Genomic DNA, 21,882 nt, shown 5'->3' with positions numbered 1-21,882 from the left:
CCCTGCTTTGAACGGCAAACATTGAGAGTCGCATGTTCCTTTTATTTAAAGATCATTTCTTGATCTAAAAAAAATAAATCTTAGACTTTTGTTGATTGAGCCTATATGACGAATTTCGATATTGTTAGCTTAAGACTAATGTCAAAAGCTGAAACAGGTTGAAGTAAACCGGGAATGGATGAGAGGTCTTGAAATTGACTTAAGACATGGACACAATCAAAAGTCGAAGTGCATTAAAAACAAGTAACCGGAGACTGGAATGCAGCCTCCATCTGGCACACTGCGCGCTGAGGCTGATAAGCAGGAAGTGGGATAAGGTAGGGGGTGGCAAATGGTGAGGACTTTCGCGGCCGCTTTGTTGTTCTCAGTGGCCGCGTAGCTCACTGAGAACATCAAAGCGGCAGCGAAAGTCCTCCCAAAGGCTGCAGGCGGACAGATGGTGCCTGCGCCCGGCGCACATGCACTGTGCCCGATCCACCTGCAGACTTTGGGAGCATTTTTGAAACCCCCAACTTAACTCTCGCAGAGCAACGCATGCGCGTTGGCTCAGCGAGACCTACAAAGGGGGCCCCCGAGGTCCTCGTCGGACCACCTCCCTGTCAGTATTAGTAGGTGACAGACTGTGTAGGTTTTCCCCAAGAGCTCTTGACCTATTTTACTTTGTGTACTGTTCTATTTTATATTCTACCATATGAAATGCCGTATCTGCTATGTTATATTTAACTATTGTTTTCTCCCTTTTTACATTTAAAATGTTAATATTGTAATTGTAGGACTGCTCACTTATAGGTAGACATGAGTATTCCCAGAATTTCAGATCAAATGTGTTGTGCATTTTGAGAACATTTTCCTTGAATTATATCGTTTTCTTAGTTCATTTGTAATGTGTCTTTGAGGTTTAGTGTCTCTCTCTCAAACAGTTCAATGCATTCATGCAGAAATGCATTTTGGTTCATGTGACTATGGTTGTATGTCATTACAATGCGGGCTTTTACCCCGCATGCCATTACAACGCGGGGATTACAACAAAAGTCGTTACAACGACTTTCGCTGGAGGGCGCTGGATAGTCGAATAGTTTAATTTTCTATTACAACTCCAGCCCACGTTGACAGTAGGGAAGGTGTTGGATAGAAAATTAAACTATTCCCTATCCAACAGCGCCCTCCAGCGAACGACTTTCGTTGTAATCCCTGCGTTGTAATGGCAGTGCGGGGAAATCCCCGCGTTGTAATGGCTGTTCACCGTGACTATCAGTGAATGCGAAGTCACAATGTCCAGTATTTTGCATTAATAATGCCTTTTTCACGACACTGTGCCTCTTAAATAAATCTTTTGGCTTTGTTTCCATGACTCACATATCTGTTTCCTTCATTTTTAATGCGAGCGTTCCCAGGCACCCCGCCTCAAGTTAAGGTGCCCCTTTTGTCCCAAAATCACTCCTTCAATCACCCAGTGGATTGCCCCTGTGCCCCCCTGCCCCCTAGAAAAACGCTCCCTCAACTCCCTCGAACACTTCTAGAGTAACAAGCTAGCCCTGTTTAATTTGTTCATTTTCTTTCTCCAAGGGCACAACACATGTTTAGCTGGTTTACAATGTCCCACATTTGCAGGGATTTCAGCTAAACTTTATTAAGTCCTACATGGTACCGTCACAGTTCCCAGAATTTAAAAGGCAGTGTTTTGAAAGGATCTCGGGTAGGTGTTCCTTTTTCCTCTATGAAAATTCAAACTAGTTTCACACCTTCTAGATTTATTAGAGCGCCTAAGAGCATTGGCTCAGGAATGGCTAGAGGTTCAGGAAGAGATGGCAGCCTGCCTGCTGGCATTCCCCTTGGATTACATTCACCATCAGTTATTTTGCCATCATCCTTTGAATCACTGGAGCCCAAGCTGAGATCACTAACAGTTACCCCAATGATTTGATAGGCCCTTCATTAGTGATTGATTCTGAGCCACTTGGCCAGTTAAGGGCAGATTTTCAAAGAAGTCAAGCAACACAGTGCAGCAGCCAAAAGTGCTGCACTGTGTTGGGTGACAGAAAGGGAGCAGGAGATCACCATATTTACAGGGATTTGGCTCTCTCCTCCCCTTTCCTAGTGCCGGCACAGATTTCAGCTGCCGTACGCCAGGCACACACCTTAGTGCAATAACGCTAAGGTGCATGCCTGAGTCTAGTATAGGTTTAGTACAGTAAGTCATCTTTCCTGTACACAATACTATGCCTAGACAAGTTCAAACACTTTTCTCACTTTGTAAGTGTGGTGTGCTGGACAGTGCAGCACGCATGCAAAGTAGGAAAAGAAAGGAGAAATAAAAACATTTCGCCTCTTAACGCCTCCTTTCACATGGTATTAACTTTTGCCGCTAAACCCTGCCTACAGATAGGATTTTCCATCAAAACACATGGTTGTTTGCATGGGAACCCACATGTACCACCCATGTAACGCCCCCTTGGCGCTAAGCTTTGTGCAGCTTTGCGTTACTTGTAGGGTACTTTCCAACGCAAAACAAGTTTTGCACTGGAAAGTAAATTGGTAAAAAACATTTTGTTTTGGTTAGTGTCACTTTTGTGACACTTACTCAGCGCAAAATTTTTGAATTTCTACCCCTTACTGTGCATACCAGGCAACAAGGATGTTTTTCTGAGGCCAATCCTGCGTAGATTCAATGAAGGGGCGTCCACCCCAGGGCAGCCTTCAAAGTTGAATCACTATAGGATTTTTTTTATTGCCACTACCCCAGCTTTCCCACAGACTTTTATTCCCCACCATCATTTGCAGATGTGCACGTAATGACCTGTTTACTTATGTATTAGTGTTCTTCATTACTCTGAGTCCTAGACTTTCTTGTTGCCTCACATAATTTGCTGACAAGGAGAAGTTCTATTGCACAAATAAACCACCTTGCCTCAGGGAGACATTGCAAAGAGGTGAAGTGATGTCATCTGAGTAGGGGGGTAATCTTAAAACTTGAAAATCAGTTTCAATTTTCAGATTTAAGGGGCTACTCCGATTAATTTATAGCTAAAGACTCTACAGTTTCTGCTGAATCTTTTGAAACCAAGATGGTTGAGCGCCTTAACAATCATCGAGTGACCAGATTAAAAAAAAAAAAACTGAGACACATCATAGATGTAAAGTTAGGGTGCGCTTTAATACTTTTTAATTGCATTAAACACATGCAATGGTTTTTGAAGGAAATCAGTTCTTTAAAATATATTTGTAATTTATTTAGAATCATGGTAACAATGAAGAGGTCTTGAAAACATACCACATATCTAGCATGGGCAGCATGCTAAGATTAAATGGACATACTTTTGTCCTTGCTTGCTATGATTTTTATTTCATTTCATGATTCTGCTCACAAAAATATCCTTTACTGAAGCACTGATATAACTTACCTACATTTTCCACCTATTTTTCCAAAAGTTATTAAAAATGTTGGTAATTTTTTTATTTGACTTTCACATTACCATGCAAATGTCAGTGAAAGTCTACACAACGTCAATTAATCTTTGATTTAGAGATATAATATCCCAGAAAAAAATATGTGTCATAGTATATGAAGTATTGGACATATGCACTTATCTTTTCTTTTATTTTGTACTCATTTTTTTTTAACAGATAGAGCTGGCCAAGGGGCATCACAAGAGGACGTGGGGCAACCATTCTGATCCTCAACTGCAAGGTGGGATCAACAGCTTTCCATCACAAGAGAAGAGGAGGAATCTGAGATCAGTAGGGAAAATGTGCCAGCCTGGAGACAAAGATACTCCATCAAAACAATACTCTGGGCGGAGGCTCTTGAGTCAACTGTGGGGGTGGAAGAGTTGGGCCCCACAAGACAGTAAAAGAAAAAAATCGTACAGGCTTCCAGGGGTGTCCGTAAAGCACGTCTCACCAACATCCAGGCTTGATCCCGCTCCCTATTTAACTCAAGAAGCCCCCATACCATCAGGGTCTCTCGTTACAACCCCTGCTCAACCTTCTTCTGCTCCTGTGCCAAGTGCCTGTCCTAAACAAGCCCTGCAATTGCATGACACTTTCATTCCTGACGCCTCTGAGCTCTTGAGTGTTGCCCACTGCCTTGCGCAGGATTATATAACTCTGACTTCTCTCAAGTAGGCCCCGAGGCCTATTTATGAGGTTCAGGTATCCATCTCTCTGGATGTCTGGGGGTAAGTAGGAGAACAAAGGTTAGTGATGGACTTTATGTACACTCTTGACCTCCTTGATAGCAGGCATAATGCCTCGTCTGCCTCCCCAACCCAACTTACTTCCTGTAGCCCAGTTTACCATTTCTTCCGCCATACTTGTTTACCCCACCTCCCCTGCAAATCATATTTGCCAAAGGGTACGATCCTGTAATGACCAGCCAGCCTTTGAGGTGAATCTAAATCTTGTTGTGTTGAAAAACAAACCAGATGATGCCCAGAAGCGTTTGCCCCAAGCCAGGAACATGACTCTCACTCCCCTGCTAGCTTGGGATACTGACTTTATTCTTAACTTAGACATTGGCTTTAGTCCTTCTTTGCATTATTAGACTTTTTTTAGGATGTTTTACTAAAATGTAGGGACTGATTATGTGGGACCTTGTTTTCTCAATATATTTTTGTACTTTATGCCACTGTGTATACAGATTTGGTCCCTGACATTTCCTGGTCTGCTTTTATTATTTACCCAACCCTGTCCAAGTTGATATTTCCCAACTGAAGAAACACACTATTTATTTTAGTTTTGCCTGATCCCTATGACAATGTAGCATTATAGCCCACTGTAGCTGGCTTTACCGGCCATTAAAATCCTGCTCCAGCATTTAACAAGCAGGCAGGCCTTTAATTATCGGTATAGCCTGCTATGGAGGGCTATAAGGCTATTAGAACATTCGCCCCTGGAGGGCAGAATGTCTTAATTTGTAAATCCCCTTGGGTTCGGTGAGGCCTTTGTTCCCGGCAACAGCTGTGAAAGACAAATATTGGAATGTTGCTGCTCCTGGCTTCTAACAGCCATTAGAAGCCTGGAGCACACCATTGTCTTCAATAGAGCTTTCAACATTCCAATGTTCTAATATAGCATTATATCCTACCTGAGCAGGATATACCAGCCATTAAAGGCCTGCTCCAGTGTTAAAGGCCTGAGCCAAAGGCAAGGGCCTTTAAAAAGCGAGCAGCCCTCTAATGGCCCGCATGGCCCAGCTACGGTGGGCTTTAAGGCTATTAGAACATTCCGCCACTAGAGGACAAAATGTTCTACCAAATAAAAAAAAAGGCCTCAGTGAGCCTGATGGGATTTAAATCCCCTTCGGCTCCATGGGACTTTTGTTCACAGCAACAGCTGTGAACAACAAATATTGGAATATTGGAGCTCCGGGCTTTTACCAGTCATAAGAAGCCCAGAGCACTCAATTGCCTTCAGTGGAGTTCCCAACATTCTAATGTTCTAATTCTTTGGGGTTTAGTCTATAACTCAGCCTATGCAGTACTGGTTGTAAGACTAGTAGTGAGTCTGCATGTGATGGTGCTTGTATCGGTGGTGGTTGAGTTGATGCTGGTGGAGGTGGTTGAGTTGGTGCTGGTAGAGGTGTTGGAAGTGATGGTGCTGGATGTGTTTGTGGCAGAGGTGGTAGTTTTGTGATTGTTGCAAGGTGACTGACAACAGGGTTTGGGGTGGTGTTGGCCTCAGAGGTTGTGGTGCATCTCTAGAATCTTGTGAGTGACTTGGCCTTGAACCTTGAAATTGGTCTTTTTGTAACTGCCTCTAAATTCGTCATGTTAATCTTGCAATCTCTTTCCTCAAACTATGAAGATATTGCTATCATCTCAGAGAGTCCTTTAAAGTTGTCTGCTATCCCAGGGAGAACTGCCCACATTGCATAAATATTCCCCCTCACAGTGGACTAATGTTGAATTCATTTTTCCTCCTAGAGAATTGAATTTGTCCAAGGCAGGCCCCCCCCCACCTGCATGCTTGACTATCTGACTTAGCCATCACGGGGAAGGTATACATCTGGAGCTTGTCTGAGGGAAGAGTTAATGAAGGTAGTAGAGCTGTTCCTCACAAGTGGTCTTCTATTGCAGGTGCATCTATGCAGGTGCAGAAATGCACCCGCATTGGAGGAATATGTAGATGACTCTGCAGAGGTACCTGTCATTTAAGGACTGTGTGACGGTGAGTCTTGCATAGGTAAAACAAGCATCTGTGGCAGATTGATTAGTAGCTAGGGACTGGCAATTGTCAGCGGTGTCGAGTCCCAACAAGGTCTTGTCGCGTTGTATCTTGTGTAGACTTACACCTAGTTGTGTATCAGTAAATTTACACACGAGTAAATCTGCACTTGTAATTTTACCTTGTGACTACAGTCCATAGTATGTAATCTCTGGGTTAGGAGTACAAATCCCAATAGTGCAAACTCAGCTTTGAATTCTTTTGAGGTTGGTAAATTGAGTACATTTGTGGTAATAGTTAAACCTGTAAATTGCGTGAATCAGTGTAGTAAGAAAATCTTGAACTTCACTCACCTTGGCTTGCACTTTCTATGAATCTGGTAATGTGCACTGTCTGGTACATATGTACACATAGGCCTCAACACTGTACAACTATTTTATGAATAGGACCTGTAGTTTTCAACTAGCGAGTTCTATAATAGGAATCTCTTCCAAATACTCCAGAATTTTCTGAAAGTCGAGGACTACAATTGACTCCTTTAAATATACAGCTTCATCCTTCACAGAAGTTTAAGGAGCTGTTAGCGGAAGTGTATCAGACATTGAAATTGAACTAGATGTCAATTTAAACATGCACCCAAAGACAGGCATGCAACTGTACCTGCACTACTACATAAGCGATTGCATAACTTCCCCATTGCTTCAACATGCAACATTGATAACGTCAGCGTTGTTTGGTTTTGGTCTCCAGGTGGCGCTAGTCGACTGCTACTGAATTAAATGGTGTTGAGCTTGATAGAAGGGCTCAGTAATGACTAGTTGAACTATAGCAACGACGCAGGGCAGATACACATCAAGTAACACCGGGGAGGCACAGGGCGTTGCTATGAAGGTTGCAGAAGGAGAGGGAACAATCCTGTGTGTGCAAGGAGCAGGTACCTTGGCCCAGCCCCCACTTACCTGTGACTGGCCCTCCGACAAGTCAAGGCCCTTGCGTTCGAGCTTTCGCGTCTCCCTTGCCTCGAGGCTGCCACCTTTCTCCTTCTGATCTCTCTCTCTTCTGCTGTCCACTTTTGACTAGCTTTTTTCTCCTTTCTCTTTCACCCGATCCTTGGCCTCTGCCAAGTTTTTTAACCCTTCGGTGACTATTACTCTTTCACTTCACATTTTTGTCAATCTTTCACTCTTTTTTTCTGTCTGCTTTTTCTCTCAGTCCTTGTGCCTATGTGCTCTTTTCACTTGTTTTTGTTATACTTTTTTCACTTCTGTTTTTGTCTGCTTTCTCTATTCTCTTTTTCCCCCTGCTCTTTTCACTCGTTTTTGTCAATCTTCCACTTGTTTTTCTATTTGCTTTCTCTTTCACTCCTCGTGCCTCTCTGCTCTTTTCACTCGTTTTTGTCAATCTTTTCACCTGTTTTTGTGCCTATCATTCCACTCGTTTGTCTGATTGCTTTCGCTTTCACCCCTTGAGTCTTTTTAACCAGAAGTAGGCACTAAAGATTTCCCCTGGCCTCGCACCTTTTGGGAGCTTGGTAACTCATCACTCCCACACCTGCCCTCTCCTGATAGAAACGAAGATGTACTCACTTGTAGTCTGAGAAGATGAGTCTAATGGTTCTGTTGTCTTCCTTCGTGATAGTCCAGGTGCAATCTGCATTGGATTCCAATATTAAAGGTAACGTTTTCCAGGGGTCCTGCAAATTTGCTCCACACTTAGCTGGAAGAAAACACAAAATACGAATCAATTCTTACACAGTGCATGCTGCTGCTGTCAACCCATACCTGCCACATAGACATCATCTCCACTTGTCTTACGGCAGCGCCACCATCTGGCAACTGGGGGGTGATATGAGCAGAGAAAGGCTCTACCAGTACCAATGGAGCCTCAGTTGTGGGAGGCCATTGTCAGCGAGCCATACTGAGCAGGACTTAAGCTTCCTCAAGCTGAGACCCTGAATCTGAGGCTGCCAACCCGCCATTGGTATCCCATGCCAAGCATCATGGATACCCCCAGGTCAGAGGACTCCCTACTTGACAGCTTCACTTTCTGATAGAGTGAGGGGTCTCAATGCAGAGAGTTGAGATTTATGAATTGATAAGACAAGCTGGGGATGCTCGAACATCTTATGAAGGGAGAACAATGTAGGTGTTGTTGGCTTAGTGGTGGACCTAGGCCCTTGAGGTCTAACAAAGTCCTGAAGTTATCAGGTTAGGTGGTGTGTGGTTGGAGCCACCAGGCTCATTGAGGGGCCGACTCGAGTGTCAGGGAGTCCCTCTTATCATGTAAATAAACTCTACACCCTTGAGAATCTGGTTGTAGGGTGCACTAAGCAGTACGGAGACCCTGGATTGAGCAGCAAATCGACATTTCTAGAAAGGGCCAGGTTCGGGGACATGTAAACTGTCATCATGGGCCACACTGAGAACCTCACATCACGGGCCCTCCGAGCAGCGAGGAGGGCCCGCGATGCCCTCCGAGCAGCGAGGAGACCTTCCCACCAAGCACCCACCCAGCAGCAGGTAATCCTTCACTCTCCAAGTGCACAGTCCTCAATTGTTGGTATGGGATATAGGGAAACCTCGAAGTATGCAGGAAGCGAGTTCCTGGTGTATGGGCTAAACAGGCCTCTGCTTCTGGTGTTGTGAATTTAGCCCTCATGAAGCTGCAGACAATTCACAAATACCCATACTGATTTGCTGCTGTAGAGATATACTACTGGGGGATGTATGACGTTACAACGCGAGATATTACAACGCACTCTGTTGCAACGCATTTTTTACAACGCAGGATCCATTACATCGCATGGCATTACAACGCATGACATTACATAGCAGATGCTATTACAACGCATGCCATTACAATGTAAGTATAGGTAAGTATATGTTTTAAAAAAAATTGTAATTAATCTAATTTAATTAATGTAATTTAATTTATTTAAATTAACTAATTTTAAAATTGTAATTAATTAAATTAAATTAATTTAATTTAATTAATTTTAAAATTATTATTAATTTAATTTAATTATTTGAATTTAATTATTTTAATTTAATTATTTTAATTTAATTAATTTAAAATCGTTTAAAAAAAAAAAAAAACAAAATACCCCTGTACCTCAAAACCCAAACCTAGCCCTGAACCCTTAAAATACCCCTGTACCCCAAAAACCAAACCCAGCCCTGAGACCTAAAAATACCCCTGTATCCCAAAACCCAAACCCAGCCCTAAAACCTAAAAATACCCCTATACCCCAAAAACCAAACCCAGCCCTGAAACCTAAAAATACCCCTGTACCCCAAAACCCAAACCCAGCCCTAAAACCTAAAAATACCCCTGTACCCCAAAACCCAAACCCAGACCTAAAACCTAAAAATACCCCTGTACCCCAAAAACCAAACCCAGCCCTAAAACTTAAAAATACCCCTGTACCCCAAAACCCAAACCCAGCCCTGAATCCTAAAAATACCCCTGTACCCCAAAACCCAAACCCAGTCCTAAAACCTAAAAATACCCCTGTACCCCAAAACCCAAACCCAGCCCTGAAACCTAAAAATACCCCTGTACCCCAAAACCCAAACCCAGCCCTAAAACCTAAAAATACCCCTGTACCCCAAAAACCAAACCCAGCTCTGAAACCTAAAAATACCCCTGTACCCCAAAACCCAAACCCAGCCCTGAAACCTAAAAATACCCCTGTACCCCAAAAACCAAACCCAACCCTGAAACCTAAAAATACCCCTGTACCCCGAAACCCAAACCCATCCCTAAAACCTAAAAATACCCCTGTATCCCAAAACCCAAACCCAGCCCTAAAACCTAAAAATACCCCTGTACCCCAAAAACCAAACCCAGCCCTGAAACCTAAAAATACCCCTGTACCCCAAAACCCAAACCCAGTCCTAAAACCTAAAAATACCCCTGTACCCCAAAACCCAAACCCAGCCCTGAAACCTAAAAATACCCCTGTACCCCAAAACCCCAAACCCTGTCCTAAAACCTAAAAATACCCCTGAACCCCAAAACCCAAACCCAGCCCTGAAACCTAAAAATACCCAAACACCCCAAAACGTATACCTCAGTACCCCAAAACATATACTCTTATACTCATACTTATTTTTAAAAATTACTTAAATTAATATATTTAATTTATAATATAAAAAAACATAAATTAATATTTTTTTATTCATAATATTATTTAAATTAATTTAATAATATTAAATAAAATTATATACTTACTTATACTTACGTTGTAATAACATGCGTTGTAATAGCATCTGCTATGTAATGTCATGCGTTGTAAAGACATGCGATGTAATGGATCCAGCGTTGTAAAAGCTGCGTTGTAATATAAGTGCGTTGTAAAAGTTGCGATGTAACGGTTGTTTCCCACTACTGGGTGTTGTACTAGGCCATGAAGAAATGAATGAAAGATCGTATGAGTTTCTATTCAGAACAGACTAAAGTCTGCAGCCTTTTGTCCAATACATGTGGAAAAATGTGCTGTACCGATATCTTTGTTGGCTCCACTTTTTAAAAGAATTTTCTTTTGGAACCCTTAAACATCGAGATGCCCATCACCAGAGAAGGAGGGGCTTGCTCACAGCAACAGAGAACTTGTTTAAATGCATTTTATTTGCGCAGTGCTTCATTCAAAGTCCATCCCTCTCTCCCCACACCAAAAATGGGCTATGATTCCGCCAGGTTTCATAATGGGGCACTTGAAGCAGACTATGGACCCTTTAGTAATGTAGCACTTTGTAGGCAGTACTCAAAACAACATGGCCCTTGTCAGGAGGAATTGCAGCTTGCATCACCCACTGCCCCGACTAGTGCTGCCGATGACATACCAAACACTCATTCAAGTTTGACTATTCAGGCATTAAATATACATTAAAAACGACTAATACATGTTGCCCAAGCTTTTCTTATTGCTTTGGATGGCAGGTATTACTGATTTTAATGTATATTTAATTATTAAACAACTGTTGTTGTGCTTCTCACAAAATTAGACAAACAACGCCACCATGTGCCAGCTGCTATAAGAGCCAGTGCTGACAATAAAGTGTGGGTGCTGAGCACCGGAAACCATCGGCTCAAAATATGCACTGATTGTGGGTCATCTTGACTCAGGTCCTTATGAGGGACTCCCGCGTGGGTGCTGCTGCAGCATATAGCTTCTTGGCAAAGAGAGCTGAGATGGAGTACTTTTCTATCCTTGTGGATTTAATGCCAAAAGTGAAGCAGAGATGTATTTGACCCGCTATGTGCCAGTCTTTGATTGTGTGTACTTCTGGGAATGAAGGTGCAGGGGGCCAGAGAGCCAAAAACCCCTCTTGTAAAGTAGGTACAAGTATACCAGACTGAACAACTTAACCACTGACACCTCAGGTCTTTGTGTTGTGTTACCTACATACTGTTAACTCATCAAAGATATTTGATGACACCGCTAATGCTCTAAGACACTGTATTGCAGTTTCCCAATATGTCAAGTTTATTTGTTGCCTGAGGCTGAATCCCTAATACCTAAACTCTTTATAGTTTGTGGCATCCATGCAACCTTTTGTCTCGGCACCATGTCACTCCAATAGATGAGTTCTGTCTGTAATGTTACCCTTAATACTTCAGCCTTCTACAGTTTTCAGACTCCAACATATCAAATCGCTTCCCGCTTTTACCACTTTGTTCATGTGAGGCTATACCAATGACATATAAATTGGTATTAAATGCATTTAACTAATATTTAACCTCTCTCAGGTGTGTATCTCCCTAATCAGGGCAATTAGAATTCAAGGATTCTGTAGCCACTGCATTTTCTGCATAGTTATGGATTTACTGCACTACGCATTCCACCACCTTCAGCATTAATTATACATTTCAAAAAAACAAATTCTGTGTTGCTCAAACACATTACAAGTTAGTAAAAGAATCCCTCAGAAATATGGCACAATACAGATGGAGCTTCTCGGCAAACAATTTATTGATTACTTTTCAGGTACTTTATTCAAGTATTAAAACAGTACTAATGCCATGATGCATTTGCCTACACAGTTTTAATGTCTCTACTTTGTGAACTTAGGAGTTATTTTTAAGTGCAGCATGTAAAATCCTTACATATTTGAATGCAATTCGATTGAAACAGGGCGAGAATATTAATTTCTTCAATGTCATTGTTAGAAATGGGGGTATCTAGTTGGCAGAGGTAGGTAACACTCTCCAAATACGCACCCTTGCTTCTAGTCAGGGTACGAAAGATACACTCTTTAGATAACCCCTGCTCACCCCCTTGGTAGCTTGGCACGAGCAGTCAGGCTTATCAAAGGCAATGTGCTAAGTATTTTTACCAACACTCACAGTAACACAGTGAAAACACCACAAACTGACTCCACAACAGTTTAGAAAAATAAAGGTATTTTACTCTAAACTACACAAGACTAAAACGACAAAAATCCTACATACACAGTTCAAGAATATGGTTTCAATAGAGTGCTTAAGGTTGCGTTAAAATAATCCACAGTTGTGTCACGTTTTAGCCAACAGTACCTTTAGATGCGACAAAAGTTCCAAATTAAAGCTGTAGCGGTGAAAAGTAAGCGGTGCGTCACTCCTGAGACCCTGGGGAGGCGATGGGACAACCCCGCTGGACGCAGCGGGCATGTTGCGATGACTCCGGTCTGTATGGGGAGGGATGCGATACCTTGTGTGGATTCCGGTGCACAGGTTTCGGTGGAAGCGGCTCGCAATAGGTACGATGCGACGATCTTCGGGGCGGCGACGATCTCCGGTCCGGCGATGATGCGTGGCTCAGCGTCGATCTTCTCTTCTCACGGCCCCTCGCGATGGCTCTGTGATGACTCTCGCAGCAATGTGATGCGGTCCGCAAGCAAGCGGTGCAACAATCTCACACAGTGACGACAGGCTCTGCGATGATACTCGCAGCGATGGTAATCTTCCCTCCCCGGACTGGTGCGTCCCGCAAGCGACGGATGCAATGACTCTGGCAGTGGCAAAAGGCGCTGCGATGATCTCGGCATTCGCGGCAGCAGGAATTTCCTCACACTGTTGGGGATGAGCTCCGCAAGCGAGCGATGCGTTACAACTTGCAGAAAGTCTTTACAATCTTGGTTTCCTGCTTCCCAACACAGATACAACTTCCAGAGGCACCACAACTGGCCCAAGCACTCTAGGAAGGACAGAACTCTCTTAGCAGAGTTCAGGGAAGCTGGGAGTTAAGTCCTTTTGTTCCTGGGACTTCTTAACAGTGAGCCACTCTTCTTTAGGCCCTTGGAGATTCCTTCAAGCAAGGGGACACAGCACAACGCAAAGTCCTTCCCCTTTCCTTGGCAGCAAAGCAACTGCAGGTCAATCCACAAGCACACAGCAGGACAGTCTTCCTTATTCAGTCTCCCAGCTTTCTCATGGGCAGAGGTTCCTTCTTGATTCCAGGATGATCTAATTTTCTGTAGTCTGGGGTCCTGCACTTATACCCCTAACAGTCTTTGATCCCTTTGTGCAGGAGGACTCTGAGCCCGGTCTGAACCAGTTCTGGGTGTTCCTTGAGCACTTTGTTTTCCTGGCCTCTCCTTTCCTTTCAGAGAGAGGGGCAGGGTCGTAAGCCACCCAGCAGCAGGTGGAGCCAGCATTGTGGAAGGCAGGCACAGCCCTATTCAGGCCCAGGTGCTACCCCCTCCCACCACTCTAGATGCAGATGGAGCTATTCAGCCCAGGGATGGCCCACTCAGCCTCTTGGAGCCACCCTGCCACTCACAAACCAGACAGTCAATTCACAAACAGGCCAAGGCACACAGAAAGGTCAGACAAGAGAACAGCAACTTTTCTAAAAGTGCTGTTCTCAAACACAGGATTTATAAACCACCTTTCCTAAAAGATGTGTTATTAAAACCTGAGTTCAGGGATACTAGACTGTTATGTCCTATCTTACTCCTATGGGAAGATATGCAGGTAGCCACTGTAGCCAGCATTCCTGATGATAGCCTATGGGCAAGATAGCCTTACAATAGTGAACAATGAAAATTGCTGTAATTCACTACCAGAGCAGGTCACCTGCACTAGTACATGCTCTACCTTTCACATACACTGCGCCCTGCCCAGGGGTTTACCTTGGGCCTTCTATAGGGGTGACCAATGTGTAAAGAAAGGGAAGGGTTAGGCCTGGTCAGTGGGGACACTGACCAGGAGGACATGGCAGTTCACAGACTACACACAGGCCCTGCGGTGGCAGGCCTGAGACACCATTTTAAGGCTACTCATGTGGGTGGCACAATCAGTGCTGCAGGCCCACTAGTAGCCTTTGTATCACCAGCCCTGGCACACTCAGTGCACTTTACTAGGGACTTCTTGGTGATACAAATCTGCCAATCATGGATAACCAATTACAATAACAATTTACACAGGGAGCACTTGCACTTTGACACTGATCTACAATGGCAAAGTGCCCAAAGCATCTAAACCAGCAAAACCGAAATCCAGCCCAGTGTCAAAAATACAGGAGGCAGAAGCAAAAAGACAGGGAAAACCACGCCAAAGATGCCAGGTCTAACAGTCATTAAATGTTAAGTTTCAATATTTCTGCAAATTCACACTGCTCGACACTCTACTCATGGCAACATTTATTGGAAGGGAGCATGCAGAGTACTAAAAAGCCACATTTATATCTACTTTTAAGGTCTGATGTATTGAGTCTTGAAATGTCTCTTAGCGAGATGCTATGCATATGTAATGTACACTCTGTTCATCAGTTCTGTTTGTGAATGCACAAGGTATGGACACAGAATAAAGCCAAACATGGAGACCAGTTCTAAAACGTACTCGATTACGCAGAATAAAAGAAGCACACATTTTATTACCACAGGTACGCTCATATAGACTAGTTTTCTACTGAGTGCAACTTTACATGTTTTACACAAACAATTTGGGAGTTATACAGGATGGTGTTAAAAATGCTGTGCCTTTGCTTTTATGCAAGATAACATCACTGCTTTTGGTAAATGCATTTTTTTTCAGATTCTGTTGCATTTTTGGTCAATTTGTCTTAAAATGACAACATACCAAGGTAGTACTGCCACAATATTTGGACATTTAGCTTTTCTTGCTTTATAATTTATTTGGAACTTAGAGACCCTGACACTTATCACACAAAATAAACGTTTAGGCAAATGTATTAATATATCTACTAAGACATGGTGCTGCTGCTCTCTTCCAAGGTGCTGGCACACAATTAGGTTGCTTCGCACCTACCACACACTTTTACGCCATAGTACAAAGGTGTGTATTGTCTACCATAGCGTTATTTACTTGAATGGTACCCTTACAGTACAAACTATGATGCTTTGTCTTACTTTAAATGTTGCCCACTTTTTTACTTGCACCGTACAGTACAACACTCATGCAAAGTTAGAAAATTTTGGAGAAAAGAAATTAGCCTTTTATCTTGCTTCGAAGAGGTGTACTTTTTTTGGCGCAGAACCTGTTTAGAAATAAGGGATAGAGGGGCATATTATCAAGGACTGGTGTTAAAATTATCGTCGTTTTATTGGAAGGAAATTGCCGATAAAACGGCGATGATGGGCTTGATAATACGCCCTTGTTAATTCCCATAGAAGCCCATGTTAACACCAAAAGATGGGCTTCTATGGGAATTTACAAGGGCGTATTATCAAGCCCATTATCGCCATTTTATCGGCAGTTTCCTGCCGATAAAACAGCGATAATTTTAACACCGGTCCTTGATAACATGCCCCATAGGGTTTTGCATCAAAACAAGGTGAGATTGTCAGGGCAAGCCCAAGAATCAGCTAAGGAATGCCCCCTTTAAGTTTTGTTTTTTTTAGAATTCTTTTTATTGATGTTTCTATCAAAGAAACAGATGAAGAGTGAAAACAAGGTACAACGTATAAACTGTGCCGCTCACACTCTGTAATCGTACCATTACATTTTTGTTCATCATGTTATCTGCATACACTCAGTACAACCCATGAGCCTTCTATTTCTTTTCCGGTTCCTCGATCCATTGGACCCTCCCCACCCGCCCTACACCATCTTCCACCATGGGGACCACATTTTCTTGTATTTAGCTCGGCACCCCCCTATTCAGGTAAATCCGTTCCTCAGCTGCGGCACTGAAGCCCATGTCCCTGGTACAGATGGGCCAGGGCCAGGGTCAGATGATGATCTCCCATTAAGTGCTAGCTCTCTCTTGCCATTACCCAGTGCAACTTTCTGGTCCAGTTTCCATTCTTGGAGCGAACATCGCGCTATACAAAAACCCCAATCATTCATCATTCCTACTCCGAAATTACTCCCAGTGGTGTCATCTGGGGAGTAGCATCGATCAGTGTACCAAACGCCCAAATCAGGTTTGCCCGTACTTTGTAGGATCAGGCATGTTCACTATCATTAATTTGTATGTCTGCAAAATTGCTCTTTTCCCCTGCCTTTACATGGTCAGACGGCCCTCCAATGGGTTAAATTCTGGTACCTCGTACAATTCAGTCATTGCATGTCAAAGTTGGAGGTAACAAAATAATTGCATTCTGTGAAGCTGAAAGTCCTCTTGCATCTGAACAAAGGACTTAATATGAGGTAATGCCTACGTCTCCTATATTTGATATTCCAATGGCATCCCATTACAAGAAGCCGCCCAGTTGTAGGACCCCTGGTAGCCATGTTCCATACCAGTGGGGGATGATTCTCTTGTGAGCCTCCCATGCCATTTAACATTGTGCTCATGGTGCCTGCCATTAATCTTAATTTGATTCACCTGTCAGGAGGTCCCGCTTGTTTTATTACTATAGAATTGCAACAGTAGTATGAGGATACCTAAGTAGAGCCCTTCCAGTTTATTGAAAGAGTCTGCCCTATCAGCATAGAGTCAGTCATTTATGGGCAGAAGTGGGAGGCCTGGTAGTGCCTACTTATATCTGCCATTCTCAGCTCCGTCATAGGGGAATTGTATGCACTCATTGAAGGCTACCCTGGGTTGTTTCCCGGCCCAAACCAAGCTAGTAACTGGGAGCTGTAGAGATGGAAAAACCCCATCTGGAGGATGAGAAATGTTCCCTTGACATAAAATATTAATTACGTTGGTTTACTTTCAGGCAACGTCTTGTGCAAAACAGGTTTCCACTGATCTGCTGAATGTTCAGCTAATAGAACAGGACACAGTGAACTGGAAGCGGGGCTCGACCACTGTCAATGCTTAGGGGGAGCCAATTGCTTTCTTTGAGCTCTGTAAAAACACAGACATACTGGGCATGCAAGAAGATGGAAATGATCAACTTTTGCAAGATATTCCCCCTAATATTTCACCTTTACTACCTCTATTTACCTGAGCTTGTTTTTATTGGCCGTAGGACTTGGTGCACTTTAATCCTGTGCTTGTGCTCTGCCTTTTAAACATGGTAAAATTGTCATCCACCTCATTAGCACATTTAATTTACTTATACATCCGTATTATATGGTACTATATGTACTGAGGGCCTGTAAATTAAATGCTACAAGTGGGCTGCAGCATCCATTGTGTCACCCAGTAAGTACACCTGGAAAACATGTCTCAGACATCATTTCAGCCAGTGAGGCAGTTTTAAACTGCCATTTGGCCTAAACCTTCCTTTTTAATACTTTCAAGTCACCCTGAGGGAAGGCCCCACTTCCCATAGGGCAAGGCTGACTCTCCCATTGAAAAGCGTTGGGCTATATCATAACTTCTTATAATGTATAACTTTAGTTTGGGACTAGCTAGAAAAATGATTCAAGTTCTCATTGAAATAGGAATATAAAATTCAACCCATTGGCCAAGTCTGATATTAAATTACTATTTTGAAAATGCCACTTTTAGAAAGTTCCTGCCTAAGCCAAATGTGTTTTCTGGCAAAATCCAGGATCACCTGACTGAAAATGGCTCTCCTGTGGTGTGATGTGTTTTCCTCCCTGACAATGGACAAAGGGCCTGGGTGAGGAGAGGCAATGGGTTTCTTTGTCAGGGTAGCATAGGAAGAGCTGTGCTCCTGCCCTTATTGCACTTCAAAGGGTAGCCTTGGGGCTGTACTTATCTCTTTGTGACATAAAAAGCAGCCTACCCTGTCACTGGCAGATGTAGCTCAAACCTGGTCTACTTTGCCATTTGTTTCAGTAGCCAGACTGGTGCCAAACCCAGGGGAAAAGTAAGGCCTGACCAGAACCAATATTTGAGTTAGACACAGGAGTGTACCCACTCACAGACGTGCACTAGGCATGAAAGTGACCAGAACCTGTAATCAGAACTTGCATAGGCTTGTGAAAACTCAGAAGAAGGACTGCCCTGAGGTCTGAGACATAAAGGAAGACTCAACCTGACTGAATAGAACCCAGGACAATAGGTGTCACTCCAAGGGCCAGTTGGCTCACCTCCTGTGCGAAATATAGGGATACAAGTTCTTTTTATTTACTCTATTTTTCAAAATAGGTTTGGGATTTTTCTTGTGTTTTGTTTTCACTTATTTACTGTTTTATTACTGCATACATACTTTACACATTTCCTCTAAGTAGAGCCTGACTGCTTTTTTTGCGTAGCTATCAGAGGAATACGCACTTTTGTGGTTCACGCTGACAAGGATTTAGACTTTTATACATAGTGGGTTCTCATCCAATTCAACCAATAATCCAATTTCTTACTGTCAGGAGTTAACCTGCTCACACTTGCATGTCTGGTGCATGTTTGTGTACTGTTCTACTGCATTGCTATTCTGAGGCTTAGCATGGGAATAGTGCAAGAGCAGACTACCAGTCCAGAGCATCAGTCCAGACCAGTCCTGTCATATTGAGGCACTACACCAAACATCCTTGTGGAGACATCGCTTCTTATTGCCATACAACAATTGGTAGATTTCTTCTTGGCCAAAGGAAACATTTCCAAAGCCATTGTGCTTAGTTTATTTTAAATAGGACTACTAGGTTCCTAGTGGTTGATGAAAGCGAGAAACAGAAAATAGTTCAGTCTTGAAACTGGTCATTATTAAATATTCTGCCAGTTAATTATGATGTGATTGAGCTCACCACCCACAATGGTCTCTGTGCTGGTGTTTCAAATTCAGGAGTCCTAATTTAGTAAATTGTTTGTGGTCAGCACCAAATGTTCAAATTACATGTAGGCTAGAAAGTGAGAGAGAAAGTGCTGTTTTGTAGTTTAATCAGTGGGAACTGCATGTGTGTGGATGACATACACCTTAGGATTGTGCCAGACCGATTCGGTGCACCCCTGCAGGATATATTGTCCCATAGACCAGCTAGCTCACAGTGCCACCATATGCCCCCCCCCCCCAACCTAAACAGGGAGCTAACAGTTCTGGCAGACTCTGAACATACAAGCATGTTCCCTAACGCACCATGTGGACAGACTTCAGACTTTTTGCACATACACTTGTGCCTTCTTTTGCTCAGTGAAATATACAAAGAACACACAGATGGGCGTTTTCAATATTTACTGAACCAAAGTGATTCTTGAATCGTATATATGTGCTGCAATATTCAAGAAACAGAAGCAGATGAAAGTTATAATAAGCGTCAGGACAGTAAACAGAACAAAAAGATCCACCATTGTGCTTAAACAACGCATACATGCAAGCATGTAAAATAATATATTAATCCTGCATACTCCTACTATGCAGACCCTAACCTACTTGTCTATGGTGTGTGTGTTTATTGTGCCAAGAATCCTCTTATTGTATGATCCAACCCTATTACCTGGTGGGTAAGAATGTAGGACCCCGCCTTGGCCAAGAGCCGGTCACCTCTCATGGAGATGTCAGTCAGCTGCTGGGTGAAAGCTTTAGCATGTAGAGACCTCTCGACATCAACAGACGTGCCTTCTCTGACTATACCTGGAAATAGGTGTTTATTTATAGAAAAGGGCACCCTTGCCTTGGTCCAAGACTGTGATCATGCTGCTATTGTTTGTATGTTACAGATAGCTATATCACCATATGGACATAAATAACAAACATATTTGCACAACATACATGTAGGTCTTGGACATAATGCCAAGGCACTATAATAGTGTTCTTGCAAAGTTAATTTATGTAAGCAAGGTCAGTGTTTCTAGGAAATTATCCCAAAGTATCACAAATGCCAATGCGTGTCAAAAGTCGATGTGAAAAGTGAAGCCAATTTTAGAAAGATGTGTGATCATGTAAATATGGCAGCATTTCCTACCAGGCCTTACTGGGACACATGACAGGGCAAACTTCCTAGGAAGAGTCTGTCCTCTTTCCAGACAGCTCTAAGTATGGCACAAAGAGAGAAGCCACAGATGCCAATGATTATGTTTTTAGAAGGGATAGCTGAGACATGTCGAGCAGGTGTTAGCTCTTGCTGGTCAGATCTGGCAGAGCTGTGAAGGCAACCAAACTGGCTTTGGTCAGTTTGTTCTCAAAGTTGGCTGTGGCTTGGCACGATGCTGATGTGCATTCCCCCAATCCTTCCAGATTTGCTACATTCAAGCAGTCAAGTCCATAAAGACTGCCATTTGGTGCAAGAATTGATGTGTTCTAACAGAGGACATAATTAAAAAGCACCTGCAGCCTCATGTCATACACAAACCCAACAGGCAGAGTGCAAATGAGTACCCACATAATACACACAAAGGGAAGTAAAAGACACAAGGCATGTAAGATTGAGTCCATTGTCTATTAAGGGTTATGCAGTACAATTGAGAGGCTTCATCCCAATCACATGAAAGTAGGAATACAATCCATGGGCCTGATTTAAAGTTTGGGGGAGTGAGTTAACTCTCAGGATTGTGGTGGACAATACCTCTGCCACCCTGAGGAATCTCCACTGTCTGCGGTCAATTTGATTCCTGTCTATACAGGACACGTTTGATAGACAATATCATCAAAAATTATGACGGGCCAGCAAACCTTTCAAAAGTTTTTTGTTTTTCCAAAACCACATCCACAAAGTGGGAGTTTGGTTTTGAAACACTAACTAATAGCCTGCACATGTTGGAAATTGTCTACCTGAGTGCTGGGTGTAGGGGTCATTATTGTTTTTCCTGTCCCATACAGTACCAATTACCCTAAATAGGACTGACAGTGTAAAGTCTTTCCTCCGAGGGTCTCTACACTGTCAGTCTGTCAGAGGAAGCATTCCATTGATGAAGCCAACAATCAAAGGAATAGGACTCTAATTATTTGAAGTGAATGTCACTAGAATATGAATGCATATTCTGAGTAAATCAGAGAATAGCAGATAGGCATCAAAGCACAGACATAAGAAAATGCTGGTGATATTTTACTAATTGATCATATAACAAATATTGTAGGAACTAAAACATAGAATAAACAGATATGTTTTTACATCCATTCTAGTGACCTATGGATGGATCATATCACAGTTCTATTTTTATACTCATTTTCTAGACAGCGGATGTGAATCCACTGTTGAGATTTCAGAACTGATTTGGGGTGAATCTCTTTCAAATGTCATTTTGTGGCAGTTGCTCAGACACAGCCTCTGTACTGGGTGATGTCTCTCAAAGCAGTGGCAATAGTGCCGCCTTCAAGCAAAGGTATTCAAAACAAGGATACAATGAAGCATGAGATCTTGGCACCTGGTTACCATCAGCCTTCCTGAGCAGTCGTTAGGCACAGATAAAAGAGTAGGTCGTGCTTAGAAACTTTGCTGCCTTTAACAAGAGAAATCTCTGACCTACCTCTCCCTCCTATC

General features: G+C 42.9%; 1 protein-coding gene across 1 annotated transcript in view; it reads right to left on the bottom strand.

The window, feature by feature from the left end:
• The window catches only part of CUZD1 (CUB and zona pellucida like domains 1), a 253,994-nt gene that overhangs the window by 189,961 nt on the left and 42,151 nt on the right, over positions 1 to 21,882 (bottom strand). Inside the window, exon 2 of the mRNA XM_078643992.1 lies at positions 7,752 to 7,881. Within this exon, the coding sequence (XP_078500118.1) occupies positions 7,752 to 7,881 (130 nt within the window). The remainder of the gene's footprint in view (positions 1 to 7,751; positions 7,882 to 21,882) is intronic.

Source organism: Lissotriton helveticus, chromosome 5_1 (genome assembly GCF_964261635.1).
Source record: "Lissotriton helveticus chromosome 5_1, aLisHel1.1, whole genome shotgun sequence".
NCBI lineage: Eukaryota > Metazoa > Chordata > Amphibia > Caudata > Salamandridae > Lissotriton > Lissotriton helveticus.
The sequence above is the reverse complement of the archived record's forward strand: the minus strand, read 5'-3'. Positions and strand labels throughout refer to the sequence as shown.